We start from the raw sequence: 19,774 nt of genomic DNA on the forward strand, positions 1-19,774 counted from the left end.
TGTATACAATAAATACGCTGCGCTAAGGTGAAAGTATCAATCTGGAGATTATTAATGCATATGAGGTATACTGGAAATGCCTCATAAATGGCTTATCTAGCCACAGCAAAGGCACAAAATATGTATAAAACCAAGTGTTATTTAAAGTGCAATGTGTAGATAATATACTGGATGTATAACATCCGAATAAGAGTAGCGATTACTCAACTGGCGCCTATATATATATTGAATGAAAAAAATAATTTATATTGCATAACAATACCGTGTACAGAAATATATCACAGTTATAAGTGCAAAATCCAAAAAGTGCCAAGTGCCACACAATAATGCCCCGTACACACGGTCGGATTTTCCGATGGACAATGTCCGATCGGAACGTGTTGTCGGAAATTCCGACCGTGTGTGGGCGCCATCGGACATTTTCCATCGGATTTTCCGACACACAAAGTTGGACAGCAGGAGATAAAATTTTCCGACAACAAAATCCGATCGCGTCAATTCCGACCGTGTGTGGCCTGTTCCGACGCACAAAGTGCCACGCATGCTCAGAAGAAATTCCGACACGGGACAGCTCGTTCTGGTAAACTTAGCGTTCGTAATGGATACAGCACTTTTGTCACGCTGCAATGTTAAAAATGGTTTAATACAGCGCACTCTCTTCTTCTTTATAATGTGACAAGAATAAAGTCGTTTTGCTGCTCATATTCACACACACTTCTCACAAAGTTTTATTTGTGTTTTTTTAGTGGGATTCCCTCAATATGTTGTTATTAGTTGTCACATCTGACAGTTTTATATATTTTTTTTTTTTTTTTTTGGATTTTCAGCCTTTTTTTTTGTTTAATGTTTGTATTTTTTCCAAGGCTGATCTTTGTTCAATGTTATTTTCATTTTTACTCCAGAATATTTTTGTGTGTATTTTGTGTGTCAAGTTACCCCAACACCATTGATATCTTTTATTATTTAATCTCCAGGAGATTGTTTGTTGTTGGTGTCCCTTGTTCATTTCACATTGTATATTTGAAATGTACCTGAATCCTCACAAACAAGCTGTCATTTTTGAAGTAAAACACATAGGAGAGTATAATTCAAAACAAAAATCCTTTATTAAGGGAGCAGAACCAAACAAAGAGGAAGGCAACACTGGATCAACATGAGAAATTAGTGAAGCCTGGGACCCCCACGGCAGACATAAATTCTTCAACATCAAAATTGGTAGCCTGAGGAGTCCATATCTAAGGGAGGACAGTCTGGTCCGGGATTCGCAGAGATCCGGATAGCAGCAAATGACATCTGTGTCCCCAGGCTGTGGTACCACAAGAGGCTGCATCTTTTGGCCGACCAGACTGAACCCAGGGCAATCACTGTCTGGTCTTCCTTCCACGCTTCCTTCCGGGCTGTGGCTGTGCAGTTGGAGATGTGGCAGGAGGAGGAGCAGGACCTGGAGGAGGAGGAGGAGGAGGACTGGGAGGACCTGGAGGAGGACTGGGAGGAACTGGAGGAGAGGGAGGAGGAGGAGGAGGACCTGCAGGAGGAGGAGGAGGACCATCCCAAAGCTGTGTGTGAGGTGTAATTTGGCCCCTCATACCTTTCTCCAGAGCCTCTGATATGAGGGCCTCACACATGGCTTTTTGGCCCTCCTCCATCCTCTGCATTTTATATGCTATGAATGCAGCAATGTTCTCCTGCATGGTGTGTGGTGCTCCCAGGACCTCTGTAGCCCTCCAAAAGAATCTGATAGCCGCCTCCTCTAGGGTACTTGTCCTACTGCCACTTTCTGTTTTCAGGTGTGGTGGAGGGACCTTGATATCAGCCAGCCGGCTCGGCCCGGCCACCTCCTGGCTGAGACTTCCCTGTGTATGAAAAAGGGACATGGTTGTAATGTTTTGCATCATCAATCACAATCCTAAATTAGTACTCCCAACTAACATCTAGTTAACATCATTGATTGGACAAGCAGAAATATTTAGAGGAATGCTATACCTGGCTCAATCTGGGCTCCTCCACATATGGCCTGGAAGGCCCAGGTTGGGCGTCAGAAGCCTCAGCCGGGGGGGGAAGGAAGCGTGGAAGGAAGACTGGAGAGGGATGGCCTGGGTTCATTCTGGCCTGCCAGAAAGTGCAGCCTGTCGTAGTACAACATCCTGGGGACATAGATGTCATCTGCTGCTCCGGATCTCTGTGAATCCAGGACTTTCTTGCGCTCCCTCAGATATGTGCTCCTCAGGCCACCAATGAAAATCTTTAAATAAGTGATGTCTGCCGTGGGGATCACCTGCTTCACAATTTCACACAATTGCTCCAGTGCTGCCTTCCTCTTTGCTTGGTTCTTGAAATGGGGGTGGGTAATCTCCCACAGACAGGGCAGCTCACTTAGCATATCAATGAATAGTGACATGAAGTCAGTATCTCTCATTAAGATATCCATGTTCACTGCAAGACACAACACAAGACAAAGCCTAATGTCAGACAAAACTCTCCTAATCTTGTAACAATATAGGCCTCAATCTAGAAGCAGTATAGGCACAAGTTTGTCTCTTACCTTCGTTGTTACGATCGGCGCGTCCAATGCTCCTTCCTCCGCTCACAGATCGTACGTAATACGCACGCGCTCCATATGCTTTTAGTAATTGTAACGTTTAAAAAGGTCAACTTTAATGTTCATGGGCCCATTATTCGTTCGTATCAAACATTTTTCTTTCGGCCTCTAGAACACCATTGCATTTTCACACATTTTTTGGGGCCTACTTGGATGCCAAATGATTGTTTGTGTAGATGGGTTTGTTACTAGAATGAAATGCCAACTAGATTGTGTGTAAGGAGAGGACACTGAGCAGCTGTTTTCACATCTGGACACTGGAGCACTAGTGTGGGACACAAGAACACCATTTTTATTAGGGGGGGCACACAGGTGCTCCAGTGTATACTATAGGGGGGGCTACATCTGTGAAGCTTGTACTAAACAGGTAAAGTATTGCAGCTTGACAAAGGGCAATAAAAAATATACATCTTGGAACTCGGCTAAAATAGACAATTGTACCCCACTTCCAAGCAATGTTTCCTAGTTCTAGTTCTGCCATCAAATATCTGTGTGCTAATTATACCATTTTTGTTTTACATAGGGGAGAAAAGACTCGGAGGACACCCCTCATCCGAGGAGACCAGAGACCCCCCACCTCTGGAAGAAGGGGAAATACCAACACAAGAAGCTGAGCAGGAGGAAGAAGAAGATGTGGTGGAGATTGGCACCACAACAGGTGAGTGTCTGCGACCACAGACTCAGGTAAAAGAGATGGATGGTGGCAGATTTTTGAGACCTTTTTTTTTGTTCTTTATCTCTTTTTAGGTGATCGTGATCCAGAACGCTTTACATCTGAAAGTGCCCAGATACTGATCGGGGAGATCATAGGGTGTAATCTCCAATTGCAAAACATCCAGCAACAAATCAGTGATGTTATTAAAAAAAATAATAACATCATTGATGTTTTGGGGCGAATTTAAACCCCACAAAATCACCTGTTTTATCCTACTAAAATTTTTACAATGTTTAGAAAAGCCAAATTTGGAGGATGCACACAGTGTGCCAACATGTGCTATCTGCCATCACGGGAGATCAATGGACGCGTTTTGGGGGTGCAACCCCTTCCTCAATTATAAAGTCGCATTGAGGAAGGGCTTGCTCCCCCAAAACATGTCCCTTGATCCCCCCTGATGGCAGATAGCACATGTTGACATTCGTAAATTTGTGTGCATCTTCCAAATTTGGCTTTTCCAGGGGTGATTTCCCCCCATCTGAACGCTATATCAAACACAGTTCCTAAATACTCATGTCTGATATAGCCTTCAGGTTTTACCATATGTGAACTTTGTAAGTTCAAGTTTTTTGGCTTTCTTGTTGGTTTTACACATGCCTGTTTTATCTGAAATGGACATTTCGATTTTTGATAATGCTACTGCAAACATTGTTATACAACAAACATGTTGGTTTGTTTTAAAAACCTTTCGTAAATGCACATGTGATTGTGCAGGTATAAAAAAGTGCCTTACTCAAGAATGTGTGGATTATTGTCTCAACACTACAACACTTTTGGGGTGATGTAATTGCTGTTTTATGAAAAAATGGGGGTTATTTCCTAAGGGCAATTACACTTTGCACTACAAGTGCAGGTTCAGTGCAGTTGCAAGTGCACTTGTAGTGAAATGTGTTTTGGCATTTAGGAAGTACCAGCCAACACTATTTTTTATAAGGTTACCCAATCACGACATTTTCTGCACTCAACACATTTCTGTCAGGGTCAGCTAAAACAAACACAAGCAGTAAATGTCCACCAAGAATTTCTTTTGTTTGTTTTTTATTTGAAAAAGGTGTCACAGATTGTCTGGCATATTGATAGCCCCCCCTACCCGCAAAGAACTCCAGGTAGCGTAACCGGTCATCACGGGCATTCAGGGAGGGCAAGCCAGGACGGCCACTTTCAAGCGCCGTCAGTGTTGATGGATTTGGGATTCCGGCCTCAGGCCCAACTGAGCCAGCATAGTTGGCTGAATGTTTTCTTAAAAAATTATGGAGAACACAGCAGGCAAGTATTATATGGTTCAGTTTATACTCCGCCATATGGATGGGTGTCAGAAATAATCGGAACCGGCTGGCCAGGATTCCAAATGTGTTCTCCACCACTCTTCGGGCTCTGGCCAGCCGGTAATTAAAAACCCTCTGTTCCGGGGTGAGGGTCCTCATCGGGAATGGCCGCATCAGGTGGTCCCCCAGCGCAAATGCTTCATCAGCAACGAACACAAATGGGAGACCTTCAACATTGTCCTCTGGAGGTGGCAAGTCCAAGCTGCCATTCTGGAGACGCCTGTAGAACTCCGTCTGGGCGATCACTCCACCATCGGACATCCGGCCATTCTTCCCCACGTCCACATACAAGAACTCGTAATTAGCCGACACCACCGCCAACATATATACTATTATAACAACAATACTATTAAACCCCTTGTAATTATAATAGTACGACCCCGAGTTGGGTGGTGGGACGATGTGGACGTGTTTCCCATCAATTGCCCCTCCGCAGTTAGGAAAGTCCCACCGCTGGGCAAAGTGGGAGGCCACAGTCTGCCATTCCTGTGGCGTGGAAGGAAACTGTTGAGGAAAAAACAATAAACATTACTATTTTTTCACAGAAACATGGCAAGCAGATTATACACAAACATTATGGGGCAACCTCCAGATAGCATTTATTAAGGGGAATTTAACAACAACAAAGTATAAGGTACACCATATCATATTCCCCCTCCCCCCTCTCATGGGCCATTTCTAACATTATAGGGGGGGGGGAACTCTTGGACAGGTAACCCTCTTCACTTCATTGAGAGATGAATGCCTAAATACAGGGTATTACTTGGAACAGCCCCTCCTTAGTTACACTATTGGCAGACCACTGGACAGGTAAGAAGTGTCTGAATACAAAGATATAAATACACACTGTACACATTTGAGGACATTTGGACATTCTACTATTACCTATCAAGATAATAATAGGATACAAAAACTTTAAACAGTTCCATTGGAAAGTATACAGGCAGGCCCTTGCACTACATGCTTTGGGGAATTCATCCATAAATCTGAGCACAAAAGAGATGGGTATAGTGTGTATGGGTTTGGCAAAGTCAGCAGATAGATGATTGAGGATAGAGAATTGGGATCAGCTGACTTAGCAGTTGGGGGGAGGGAGGGTTACCAAAAATTTGGGGACACCACAAAAAAAGCCTTTGGCACTCTGCCTGAATTTAAAGCTAAAATAACATTAACAAATATTTTAGGGGGTGTTTGGGGTAAAGCACTACTATATAGCTGATAAAATACATTGTTAAGTGACTACATGAGGTGAATATAGGGCAGGAGACACCATGCTGGAGAGGTTATTGAAGGGCAAATATGTATGAAGGACATAAAATAATAATTACATAAAAATCCAGCATGCATGAGAACAAAGGGGACATTCACAGCATATTACAATCATGGTAATTAGGGAATGAGGAAAGAAATACAATATATTAGCAAACATTCAATACAATAAAATGTGATATAAAAGGAAAAAAATCTTACCTTCATATACCTTCTTGCAAAAAGACCTGAACAAATTAATGGGGTGGGCGACTACATGGCAAATGAGGTTCAATGTAGAAAAATGTAAAATAATGCATTTGGGTGGCAAAAATATGAATGCAATCTATACACTGGGGGGAGAACCTCTGGGGGAATCTAGGATGGAAAAGGACCTGGGGGTCCTAGTGGATGATAGGCTCAGCAATGGCATGCAATGCCAAGCTGCTGCTAATAAAGCAAACAGAATATTGGCATGCATTAAAAGGGGGATCAACTGCAGAGATAAAACGATAATTCTCCCGCTCTACAAGACTCTGGTCCGCCCACACCTGGAGTATGCTGTCCAGTTCTGGGCACCAGTCCTCAGGAGGGACGTACTGGAAATGGAGCGAGTACAAAGAAGGGCAACAAAGCTAATAAAGGGTCTGGAGGATCTTAGTTATGAGGAAAGGTTGCGAGCACTGAACTTATTCTCTCTGGAGAAGAGACGCTTGAGAGGGGATATGATTTCAATTTACAAATACTGTACTGGTGACCCCACAATAGGGATAAAACTTTTTCGCAGAAGAGAGTTTAATAAGACTCGTGGCCACTCATTACAATTAGAAGAAAAGAGGTTTAACCTTAAACTACGTAGAGGGTTCTTTACTGTAAGAGCGGCAAGGATGTGGAATTCCCTTCCACAGGCGGTGGTCTCAGCGGGGAGCATTGTTAGCTTCAAGAAACTATTAGATAATCACCTGAATGACCGCAATATACAGGGATATGTAATGTAATACTGACACATAATCACACACATAGGTTGGACTTGATGGACTTGTGTCTTTTTTCAACCTCACCTACTATGTACTATCTATACTCCTTCTGCAGGACCTGTATGATGGCAGAACAGGTCTCTGGGATAATGATCCCCAGAGCCTGGGGGGAGATGCCTGTCGAGAACTTGAGGTCCTGCAGGCTTCTCCCTGTGGCCAAATACCGCAAGGTAGTGACCAACCTCTGCTCCGGAGTGATGGCTTGCCTCATGCAGGTATCCTGCCTGCTGATATAGGGGGTCAGCGAAGCCAACAAACGGTGAAACACGGGGTCCGTCATCCTGAGAAAGTTCCTGAAATCATCAGGATTATTCTCACGGATATCACGGAGCAAAGGCATATGACAGAACTGGTCACGCTGAAGCAACCAATTCTTGGTCCATGAACTCCTCCCCACCCTGTTCATGGACTGGACTTGTGTCAAGGTCAGGACCCCAACACCAAGCCCCCGCACAGCACGAACTCTACGAGGAGTACGCATACGAAACATGGCTAGAAAACGGTCGGCTGCTCAGAACGAAGTAACAGAACGCACTGAAGAACAGCAAGGCCTGTGAAGAGCGACCTGAAAACCAGTAACGAACGAACAAGAATACAATGACTCCTTAAAGTCACGCTGAACTTGCTTGCACGCACTGAAGAGCAGATACAAACCCACAAGCACAAACTGAACGGCAGAAAACGATCTGAAAGCCACGAGTCTGAAAAAGCGCGAATCGTCTCTCACCAAACTTTTACTAACATGAGATTAGCAAAAGGAGCCCAAAGGGTGCCGCGCTTGGTTCTGAACCGGCCTTTTCTAGTCTCGTCGTACGTGGTGTACGTGACCGCGTGGTTGGCGATTGGAAATTCCGACAACTTTGTGCGACCGTGTGTAGGCAAAACAAGTTTGAGCCAACGTCCGTCGGAAACAATCCTAGGATTTTGTTGTCGGAATGTCCGATCAATGTCCGACCATGTGTACGGGGCATAAGTGTAAATATCAAATCCTCAATAAATATAGTACATGATTATTAAGTCCAATGTATGAAAAAATGTATATAAAGTCCATAAAACAATTCCTAAAAAATCCAACATGCGCGCAATAATCTTAGTGTTTGGTGCTCAAAATTCCATGCTCAAGTGCCATCCAGTGACCCCCCGGGACAACCGCTCACCTCAGTGCGTGTGACTCAGCTGTGAGACTGAGTCTAATCATGCTTAGGAGCCATTCCACGGCTCAGTGATGGAATCCAGATACACAGCTTTCAGCAGTAACTCCACAGTTAGAAATAAAGGAAAAAAAAACTGGATAGTGTGATATAGTTTATAAAATATTTATTAGAATAAAGCTCCCCACAATAGGGTACTCACATTTATAAGGTGCGCAAGTGCACCAATCTAATAACAGTCTCTAAAGTTTGCCTGTTAGGAGGAATAATCTTTGCGTCGCATCTCAATGGAGTGGATAGTTCTGTGCTCCGTCCTGGCCCCTCCCCTACGCGTGTTCGACACAGGGTCACGTGTCTTCATGAGGGGGTTCTCCATCACTGAGCCTAGGATGGCTCCTAAGCGTGATTAGACTCAGTCTCACAGCTGAGTCACACGCACTGAGGTGAGCGGCTGTCCCGGGGGGTCACTGGATGGCACTTGAGCATGGAATTTTGAGCACCAAGCACAAGATTATTGCACGCATGTTGGATTTTTTAGGAACTGTTTTATGGACTTTATATACATTTTTTCATACATTGGACTTAATAATCACGTACTATATTTATTGAGGATTTGATATTTACACTTATTGTGTGGCACTTGGCAATTTTTGGATTCTGCACTTATAACTGTGATATATTTCTGTACACGGTATTGTTATGCAATATAAATGATTTTTTCATTATATATATATATATATATATATATATATATATATATAGGCACCAGTTGAGTAATCGCTACTCTTATTCAGATGTTATACATCCAGTATATTATCTACACATTGCACTTTCAATAACACTTGGTTTTATACATATTTTGTGCCTTTGCTGTGGCTGGATAAGCCATTTATGAGGCATTTCCATTATACCTCATATGCATTAATAATCTCCAGATTGATACTTTCACCTTAGCGCAGTGTATTTATTGTATACATAGGAAGCATTGTACACAGAGCAAGAATTTCACTAGTTAGGAAAGCTTCATGTGGCAGAAATAGCACAAGATGGGTTTACTACCGCTTTAAAGGTACCACGGCATACGTTTTACATTATGGAAGAGATTATCTCCACTGCTCAAACTGTTAAAACTCAGGGCTCCTCCCCATTCCCATCATTACCAAGTGGGGGTGGGGGGGAAGGGAGGTATAAAGACACAGGTAGGAAGCCAGGAGAGCACAGTTGCAGGCATGACGCTGGTGGAGGAGAAGGGAGAGCAGGTCTCTTTGGAGGATGACCAACAGAGCCGGGTTACGATGCTGGAGGACACCTCAGATCAGGGACAGGTAGGAACCTGGGAGAGGACGGGGATGGAGGGATCGCAGACTCCACATATCAGAGGGACATTTATCAACTCTGTCACACAGTACGGCAATGTTATACAGGAACAATGACCAATGTATTATAATGTCATATTTTGTGCACATTTTTGAAAAGGCGGCGAAGGATTGTACTTAAGAAGACTTACGATCCAGATCTACTGATAACAGTGTCCATACATGGAGTGATTTTTATATAGAATTGTAAAGTCAATCAATTTACTGTCAGGGATTAAAATTCGATCACACGATTGACCAGGCACCAGTACTAGAATACTTAAATGACTCCACCTCTGGAATAGCAGATAACCTCTGGAATAGCCTTCAAGATCACAACAAAACTTAAGGCTCCATTCACACCTCAGCGTTTTGGAGCTTCAAGCTCCAAAACGCTGGAGAGGAAAAAAAATCAATTTATTCTTTATTGAGATGGTTCACATCTCCACTCCAAGTCACCTGAAGCCAAACTCCTGAAGCTCAAAAAAGTTCTGGAGTTTTTTTTTGTAGCTCGAATCGGACAGATTTGAGCATTTTTGGGGCGTTTTTATTCTAATAGAAATGGATGGAAACGCGACATTCGCGCGTTTTTATGCGCACTCTGTCGTGCATTTTTGCGTGATTTTCTGCTCAAATACAAAAATATAAAAAAAAAAAAAATAGTAATAAAATATGAATAAATAAATGTAAAAAAAAATACAAAAAAAGCTAAAAATCATCATAAATAAAATCAATTATAAATATGTAATACTACATATAAATAAATATTAACCCCTAATGTTAAAATAAATATTTTGTTATTATTATTAGTAGTATTATTAATAAAATAACAAACACCCGAACAAAAAAAAAATATATTAATACTAATTATTTATTTATTTTGTGTTAGGGTGTTTAGTTAATTATTATTTTATTTTTTTAAGGGGTAGGGGTTAAAGCTGAAGATTAATTATTTATTGTTACTTAGTATTAATTTATTGAATTATTTTTTTATTTGTGTATTTTACATTTATTTATTAATCTATCATTAGTAGTAGTAGTAGTAATAATAATATTATTATTATTAAATAACCCCAACTCCTAACCCTAACTAAACTGAACTCTAACCCCTTACCCTAACAAAAAAACATTATAATAAATGAATAATGAAAGAAGAAATAAAAGCTAATGGAAAAGCTAAAAAAGCTGAAATACCTAGCAACAGAATAGTTTTCTATATTGGCTAATTAAAAAAAAAAAAAAAAAAGTCTGTGTAACTCTGCCGGCTCTATACACATCCCCACCCTGCCAGTATGCAGCCAGCTGTATATGGAGCATGACATTCACTCCCCCCTCCCCTTCTGCAGTGACAGTGTGTTGACTGCTCACTTCTGCTTCGCCCTTCTCCTACTAGCAGAACAGATCAGGTTCAGCAAGAGCTGCAAAGGACACTGGAACTTGCATTTCTTGAAGGGGCACAACGCAATACAAGCAAATGGGGGACAGATGAGCTCTGAATTGCAATTCTCAAACAGCCCTGTTTATAGAGGAGGAGAGAGCAAGAAGTTTTTGTCCAGGCAAATTCTTCAGGAAAGGATTAGTGTACAGGGGCTCAGAGTGCAGTGAGGAGGGGCATAGCTCCTGGCTGTCCCGGATTTCGAGGGACAAGAGAGAAAGAAAGAGAGAGAGAAAGAAAGAAAGAAAGAGAGAGAGAGAGAGAGAGAGAGAGAGAGAGAGAGAGAGAGAGAGAGAGAGAGAGACACCTTTTTTTGCTGTGGAAAGCCGTGGCCTGTGGTGTAAGGAGCAGAGTCACTGACAGGATATAGATCTGCCACTGTCAGACAATCCAGAATGAGCTGACATCTGATTGGAGGGCCACCTTCTGCTGTGTTGCAGCCACTGTTTGCTACCACCCCTAAAGACTGAGCCATTAGGTACTACCTAACCAGCTACTCTATAGCTCTAATGCTGCCTGCAGGCCTTGTTGACTGCCTTTAAGCATGCCAATGTTTACCGGGCCCCAACGTTTAACTGGCTGAAGAGTCAACACTAAAGACTGCCCCTAACAGTTGTTACCTAGAAGCCTTTTGCTTCCTTTGTCCAGTCAGCCACTTCCCGCCAGGAGGGCGTACATGGACATCCTCCCGTTTCAGTGGTTATACCGGGCTGATGCCTGCACCTACACGCATCAACCTGGTATCATTCTCTTCAGCCGGTGATTCCCTTCACCGTAAGAACAACCATAGCCACTTGATTGTTCTTACTGGCAACGGGAGAGGACATCTGCCGCCTTCCGGTACTTCTTCCAACTCACCTGTGCGATCGGTGAGCCAGAGAAGGAATCCACCAGCGGCAGAAGTTGACCATAGAGATTTCCGTGGGAAGAGATGGTCCCCGATCACCTCTGATTCTCGGAGGTCCAGGCACGATGTCATGCCCGGTCTGGCAGTTGTAAATACTGCCATGTACTCGGCTGGAAAGTTTTTTGATCTTGGTCTTTCCAGCCTGGAGGAGAGATGTGGGGTCTTATTGACCCCACATCTCTCCATAAAGAGGAAAACTAAAAGTGAAGGTCCTTCGAGCTACCAAGTGAACTAATACTAAAAACGTGAATGAATTAACAAAACTGTGATAATCGAACTCAAAACTAGCTGCAAAACCTATTTGTGTTCACAATACACAGATAATAAATAATAATAAACAAATGATCTTGCGCAGTAATAAATGATCACAAACAATAATCTAATATAAGTGTGCAAAATGGTTTAATAAATCAAGTCCCAAAAACATCTAATCCAAATGGTTCTTAATGCTAGAGGTGTCTCTAATCTGTATTCATTTTGTGCCTTCACACAACTGTTATGTGCTCTCAAAACTCTCACCTTAAACCAGTGAATATCCAGCCTCAAATTATAAGGGAATATCCAGCCTTCAAGTATATCACTCCAGGATCCTCTTACTGGTATATTCACGCCTTCCTGAAACCCATAGGATAAACCAGCATGGTGACTCCAAAACACCAGACTTTAGAACTGCTACCAAATCTCCGTAGGCTCCTTTTAGGTTCAGGCCACAGCCAGGGGAGGCCAAAGTATATAAAAGTTCCACTTCTTTGGAAGTTTGCAGTCAGGGTGTCCAAGCCGAGGTATCCTCCCACACACCAATAAACAAACGGTCATCAAGAAAAAGAAGCATCCGGCAACTTCATAACATCAAGCGTATTTATTGTAAAGCCTTCATAGTGAGTACAGTCCCTGATTTGGAGCAATGTCCCTTTGTCCCTCTGCCCTCCATTTGTCCCTCATTTTGGTCAGATCTATATAGTTGTGTATAAAAATGCACTTTTTATCTTTCAAAAAGTGTTTCCCAGTTCTAAACCTTTCATCAAATTTCTAAATTGCTGCATTTGTACATTTGAAAAACCAATATAAAGGAATAGTAGTTGTAAAAAAGCCCTTTTTTTTGGTTAATTCTTATTTCAATCTTAATTTTATTGGAAAATTATTATATAAATAGACAAATGTGCATACATTAATGGCATAATCATACCATCATTCAATTTACAAAGACATTATACAAGCTTACAAAACAAAACGTGGGGGGAAAATGATGGAAACACATAAAGATCATGTTTTGAAAGATTATGTCTTATTAAATTCCCATAAATCATTCTAATTTCCTGATGACTCCCTATAAGTCCTCCAGGGGGGCCATACCTGATGGCATTTTTCATATGTATTCAGTTTGTGTGCCAGGAGGGTCTCCATCCTCTCAATGTAATCCATTTCCATTATTCATTCCTTCATTGATGGCGATTGTATTGATTGTCAATGTCGTGGGATAACCAATCTTGCTGCTGTTAACCAGTGTCTAAGTAGACCCTTTTTATTATTTTTATAATAGCCTGGGAGAATTGATAGCAGAGTCATTTGTGGTGTATTGGGGACTAGCTCTCCTGTAACTGTAGTATGCAGCTGCCTGATCCTTTCCAAAAAAATATGAATCTGGGGGCATTCCCACCAAATGTGTATCAACGAACCCTTAGCAGAATGACACCGCCAACATATGTCAGATGCATCTGGGTATATACGCTGCAGGGATGCTGGACATATCGATACCAACAAGGAACAAGCTTATAGCTTGTTTCTTTGGCTTTAGTCGTCGGTGACAAGCAATGTGTGAGAATGTCAATGTAAGAAAAGTTGCGCTACATGAAATATTTCTTAGAAATAGTGTGAACCAATGCCATACAGAAAACAGGGACACACCCGAATCAGGAGTGCACCCTGAGCATCCTAAGCTCCTTCAGGTGATGTGTACATAAATGAATTGTGAAATAAATAAAATAGCAACAGTTGAAATAAATCATGTGCATATCAATCAATAAATGAATAAATAATGTCCATATGACCATTAGTGTCCATATAAAGATTAAATGAAATGAGCAGCGTTTTCTTTAGATGTGATAAAAAAAGTAAAAAATATGTGAGTTATAATCCACAGCAGGTAACAAGGTCCAGGTATTCAGCCTTAGTGCCGGTTCACACAGGGGCGATTTGTCGGGTGACCTAGCCGCCTGACAAGTCGCCTCCCGTTCTGTACTACGGAACCGTTCTAATAGGAGCGAAACAAGTCGCTCCGACTTAGAAAAAGGTTCCTCTAGTATTTTGGGGGCGACTTCAGGCGACTTGCATTGACTTCTATACAGAAGTCATTTTGCAAGTCGCCGCTGAAGTCGTGTGCAGGACGCCTCGGTGAGGCGACCTGCATGTCGTGCCGCCCATGTGTGAACCGGCACTTAAAGTGTCCACAAATGAGAGACAGCTTGATGTAAACTCTGTATGTGATAACCCTTACCAGAGCCGGTGGACCCCCTAAAGAGCAGGGTCATACGAGCAGACAGATAAAGCCCTCTGCGGTGACACTTGAATCCTTTGGTATCTGGAGTCCTTTGGTTGCCTTGAGCGGTCCGCAAGGATTTCGCCAAAAAGCAGTAAATGCTTAGCAGCTGGATATCCCCAACCTGAAAAGAGAAGCACACTCGGCTCCCAGCGATGACTGAGCAGACAGAAAGGGACTCCAGTCGTGTAGTAAGTTAAAATTCAAAATCTTTAATGCTCCAGGAAAGGAAAATTACGGAAAGGTGAGTATTCAATGTTCCATTTTTTTGTCTTCAAAAAGTGTTTTCCAGAGCTAAACCTTTCATCCAATTTCTAAATGCTGCCTTTGAAATAATAGGACATAGATATAGATAGAGAGAGAGAGAGAGACTCTGACTTTTTTGCTGTGCTTATCTGGAAAGTGGAGCAAGGAACAGATCCACTTCCAGGATACAGATCTGCAGTGCTACCTATCGGACAATCCAGAGTGAGCTGACATCTGATTTGAAGGGCCACCTGCTGCTGTGTTGCGACCACTGTTTGCTACCACCCCTAAAGACTGAGCCATTAGGTACTACCTAAACAGCTACCCTATAGCTCTAATGCTGCCTACAGGCCTTGCTGACTGCCTTTAAGCATGCCAACGTTTACCGGGCCCCAACGTTTAGCCGGCTGAAGAGTCAAGACTAAAGACTGCCCCTAACAGTTGTTACCTAGAAGCCTTTTGCTTCCTTTGTTCAGTTAGTCACTTCCCGCCAGGAGGGCGTACATGGACATCCTCCCGTTTCAGTGGTTATACAGGGCTCATGCCTGCACCTACACGCATCAACCTGGTATCATTCTCTTCAGCTGGTGATTCCCTTCACCGTAAGAACAACCATATCCACTTGATTGTTCTTACTGGCAAGGGGAGGGGACATCTGCCGCCCTCTGGTACTTCTCCCAACTCACCTGTGTGATCGATGAGCCGGAGAAGGAATCCACCGGCGGCGGAAGTTGACCATAGAGATTTCCGAGGGAAGAGATGGTCTCCGAACATCTCTATGATTCTCGGAGGTCCGGGCGCGATGTCATGACATCACGCTCGGCCTGGCAGCTGTAAATACTGCCATGTACTCGGCTAGAAAGTTTTTTGATCTCTGTCTTTCCAGCCTGGAGGAAAGATGTGGGGTCTTATTGACCCCACATCTCTAAATAAAGAGGAAAACTGTGAAGGTCCTTCGCGCTACCAAGTGAACTAATACTGAAAACGTGAATGAATTAAAAAAACTGTGAAAATCAAACTCAAAACTAGCTGCAAAACCTATTTGTGTTCACAATACACAGTTAATAAATAACAAACAAGTGATCTTGCGCAATAATAAATTATCACAAACAATAATGTAATATAAAATGTGCAAAATGGTGTAATAAATCAAGTCCCAAAAACATCTAATCCAAATGGTTCTTAATGCAAGAGGTGTCTCTAATCTGTATTCATGTCGTGCCTTCACACAACTGTTATGTGCTCTCAGAACTCTCACATTAAAGCAGTGAATATCCAGCCTCAAATTATAAAGGAATATCCAGCCTTCAAGTATATCACTCCAGGATCCTCTTATGCCGTGTACACACCGCCGGACTTCCCGACAGAAAAAGTCCGATAGGAGCATTTGGTTGGACATTCCGACAGTGTGTATGCCCCATCATTTATCTGTCGGCATTTCTGACGGACTCAGATATAGAACATGTTCTAAATCTTTCCGTCGGAAATGCAGACGGAGTTTAGCCCGTTGACAAGTCCGCTCGTGTGTACGCGGCATTACTGGTATATTCACGCCTTCCTGAAACCCATAGGATAAACCAGCATCCGGACTCCAAAACACCAGACTTTAAACTGCTACCAAATCTCTATAGGCTCCTTTTAGGCCCCATTCACACTAGCGCGTTTTTTGATGCATTTTGCATTTTGCAGAAATGCACGGGAATTTTTTAACATGGGTTCCTATGGAACATGTTCACATCAATGCTTTTTTGTATCTCCGCGTTTTTGGAAAGGGTCGGGGACTTTTTCTCATGCAAAATGCAGCGTTTTGCATGTAATGGTTTTCAATGGACAAGCATCAAAAACGCAAGTGCACCTTTTTTGCAGCGTTTTTGATGCGTTTTTGATGCGTTTTTGGTGCGTTTTTGCCGTTTTTTTTTTTTTTTTTTATTTTTTTTTTTTTTTGTAATTTTTTTGTAAGACTGTAAAAAAAATGAAACAAAAAAAAAAAAAAAAAAAAAAAACGCAAAACGCAAATCGCGGCAAAAACGCGGCAAAAACGCCGCTAAAACGCGGCAAAAACGCGGCTCAAAAACGCGGCAAGCATGAAAAAAAAACCTCCAAAAACGCTCAAAAGCAACATGCATAGGTGTGAATCGAGCCTTAAGGTCCATGCCACAGCCAGGGGAGGCCAAAGTATTTAAAAGTTCCACTTCTTTGGAAGTTTGCAGTCAGGGTGTCCAAGCTGAGGTGTCCTCCCACACATCAATAGAAAAACGGTCATCAAGAAAAAGAAGCATCCGTCAACTCCATAACATCAAGCGTATTTATTGTAAAGCCTTCACAGTGAGCACAGTCCCTGATTTGGAGCAATGTCCCTCTGTCCTCCTCATGTGTCCCTCATTTTGGTCTGATCTATATAGTTGGATATAAAATGCACCTCTTTCATAAAGTGTTTCCCAGTGATAAACCTTTCATCAAATTTCTAAATTGCTGCATTTGTACAACTGAAAAGCCACTATAGAGGAATAGTAAAGGTAAAAGCATTTTTTTGGTTAATTCTCCTTTTAAGGGGGTGTGTCCTATGCCTACATATGTTTGCTAGTAGGTGTGCCTCATTTCCATCTCAAAATGTTGGGAGGTATGCACGTATCTGTCTACCAGCAAAAGCCATCATTCCAGTATATTCCATAACTCCTGAAATAATAATAGCACAGTCATAATAGGGACATATTTACTTTCCTCAGATAATTTGTAACGTTTCAAGTCCAGACACCCCTATGTCAGACCATATGGGGAACCACTTGCACACCTTATTCCTCCTAAGTAAAATAGATATCGAAAACCTTCCATATTTATATTCGTTTTGAACCAAATTTCACGCTGGACCATAATATGGACATTAGCAGTCTGTAAACAGTAGATATTCAGAGATATGAATACTTATCACAAACTGTAACTGGGACATGGTCATGAATGTGGTGACCTCTTAGCAACCACCCCTCAGACACTTAATTGGTCAGAGGGCCTCTGTCAACACCCCTTTGATCCCAAATAAAAAAGGAATGCCAAGAAAATCTGTCAAGTTTGAGAACCGATAATACCTGGCTCATCAACTGAACTCTAATAACACCCAGGACCCTGCAAGTATACAGTGCCTTGCAAAAGTATTCACCCCCCTTGGCTTTTTACCTATTTTGTTACATTACAGCCTTTAATTCAGTGTTTTTTTTATCTGAATTATATGTGATGGATCAGAACACAATAGTCTAAGTTGGTGAAGTAAAATTAGAAAAATTATAAAAAACTGATAATTGGCGTGCGCGTATGTATTCACCCCCTTTGTTATGAAGCCCATAAAAAGCTCAGGTGCAACCAATTACCTTCAGAAGTCACATAATTAGTGAAATGATGTCCACCTGTGTGCAATCTAAGTGTCACATGATCTGTCATTACATATACACCTTTTTGAAAGGCCCCAGAGGCTGCAATACCTAAGCAAGAGGCACCACTAACCAAACACTGCCATGAAGACCAAGGAACTCTCCAAACAAGTAAGAGACAATGTTGTTGAGAAGTACAAGCTAGGGTTAGGTTATAAAAAAATATCCAAATCTTTGATCCCTAGGAGCACCATCAAATCTATCATACCCAAATGGAAAGAACATGGCACAACAGCAAACCTGCCAAGAGACAGCCGCACACCAAAACTCACGGACTGGGCAAGGAGGGCATTAATCAGAGAGGCAGCACAGAGACCTAAGGTAATCCTGGAGAAGCTGTAGAGTTCTACAGCAGAGACTGGAGTATCTGTACATAGGACAACAATAAGCCGTATGCTCCATAGAGTTGGGCTTTATGGCAGAGTGGCCAGAAGAAAGCCATTACTTTCAGCAAAAAACAAAATGGCATGTTCTGAGTTTGCGAAAAGGCATGTGGGTGACTCCCAAAATGTATGGAGGAAGGTGCTCTGGTCTGATGAGACTAAAATTGAACTTTTTGGCCATCAAAGGGAACGCTATGTCTGGCGCAACCCAACACATCACATCGCCCAAAGTACACCATCACCACAGTGAAACATGGTGGTGGCAGCATCATGCTGTAGGGATGTTTTTCAGCAGTCGGGACTGGGAAACTGATCAAAGTTGAGGGAAAGATGGATGGTGCCAAATACAGGGATATTCTTGAGCAAAACCTGTACCACTCTGTATGTGATTTGAGGCTAGGACGGAGGTTCACCTTCCAGCAGGACAATGACCCCAAACACACTGCTAAAGCAACACTTGAGTGGTTTAAGGGGAAACATAAATGTGTTGGAATGGCCTAGTCAAAGCCCAGAATAAAAGCCATAGAAAATCTGCAGTCAGACTTAAAGATTGCTGTTCACAAGCTCAAACCATCCAACTTGAAGGAGCTGGAGCAGTTTTGCAAGGAGGAATGGGCTAAAATCCCAGTGGCAAGCTCATAGAGATAGCCGCAAAAGGTGGCTCTACAAAGTATTGACTTTAGGGGGTGAATAGTTATGCACATTGACTTGTTGTTTGTTTGTTGTTGTTTGCTTCACAATACAAAAAAAAACAAAACATCTTGAAAGTTGTGGGCATGTTCTGTAAATTAAATGATGCAAATCCTCAAACAATCCATATTGATTCCAGGTTGTGAGGCAATAAAACACGAAACATGCCAAGGGAGGTGAATACTTTTGCAAGGCACTGTACTTCCTTTTCAACTCTGTTTTATTTCTCTGTTGCTGTATGTCTTTATTTCTTTTAAACGCCTTTTTTTTTCTGTAAATATTTTATTTGCACCAATTTTACCCTTTTCATTATCAAAACTTCACAAACCAACACTAACTGGTACTGACACTGGAACTAACTGATATTTACACTGCCAATATCTGACCCTAAGGACTCATTCACACCATACATGCATGCATGAAAACTGATGGGAAAATCGCACAGATTTCATTTGCAGAGACATCAGTTTACATCAGTTTTTATGCACACTGACATCAGTTTTCATGTGCGTCAGTTATTTGCACTGTTCACACTAAATGTTGATGCCATGTCAGTTTTTCCCCCCATGCAGAAAACTGATTCCTGCGCCACATTTGATCAGCACAGGAAATATTCCAACAACATTTTTTTTTGCCTTTATATGCGTTTATTTGCATTTGTACATGCGCTTTTACTAGTCGACTTGCTATGCAAATTTACTATAAAAAAACTCTGAGTCTTTTTA

General features: G+C 42.1%; 1 protein-coding gene across 1 annotated transcript in view; it reads left to right on the forward strand.

The window, feature by feature from the left end:
- Positions 1 to 9,263: 9,263 nt before the first annotated feature.
- Positions 9,264 to 19,774, forward strand: part of LOC141141358 (C-type lectin domain family 2 member B-like) — a 53,081-nt gene continuing 42,570 nt past the window's right edge. Inside the window, exon 1 of the mRNA XM_073629023.1 lies at positions 9,264 to 9,400. Within this exon, the coding sequence (XP_073485124.1) occupies positions 9,305 to 9,400 (96 nt within the window). The 5' untranslated portion in view covers positions 9,264 to 9,304. The remainder of the gene's footprint in view (positions 9,401 to 19,774) is intronic.

This window comes from Aquarana catesbeiana, linkage group LG04 (assembly GCF_042186555.1).
Source record: "Aquarana catesbeiana isolate 2022-GZ linkage group LG04, ASM4218655v1, whole genome shotgun sequence".
NCBI lineage: Eukaryota > Metazoa > Chordata > Amphibia > Anura > Ranidae > Aquarana > Aquarana catesbeiana.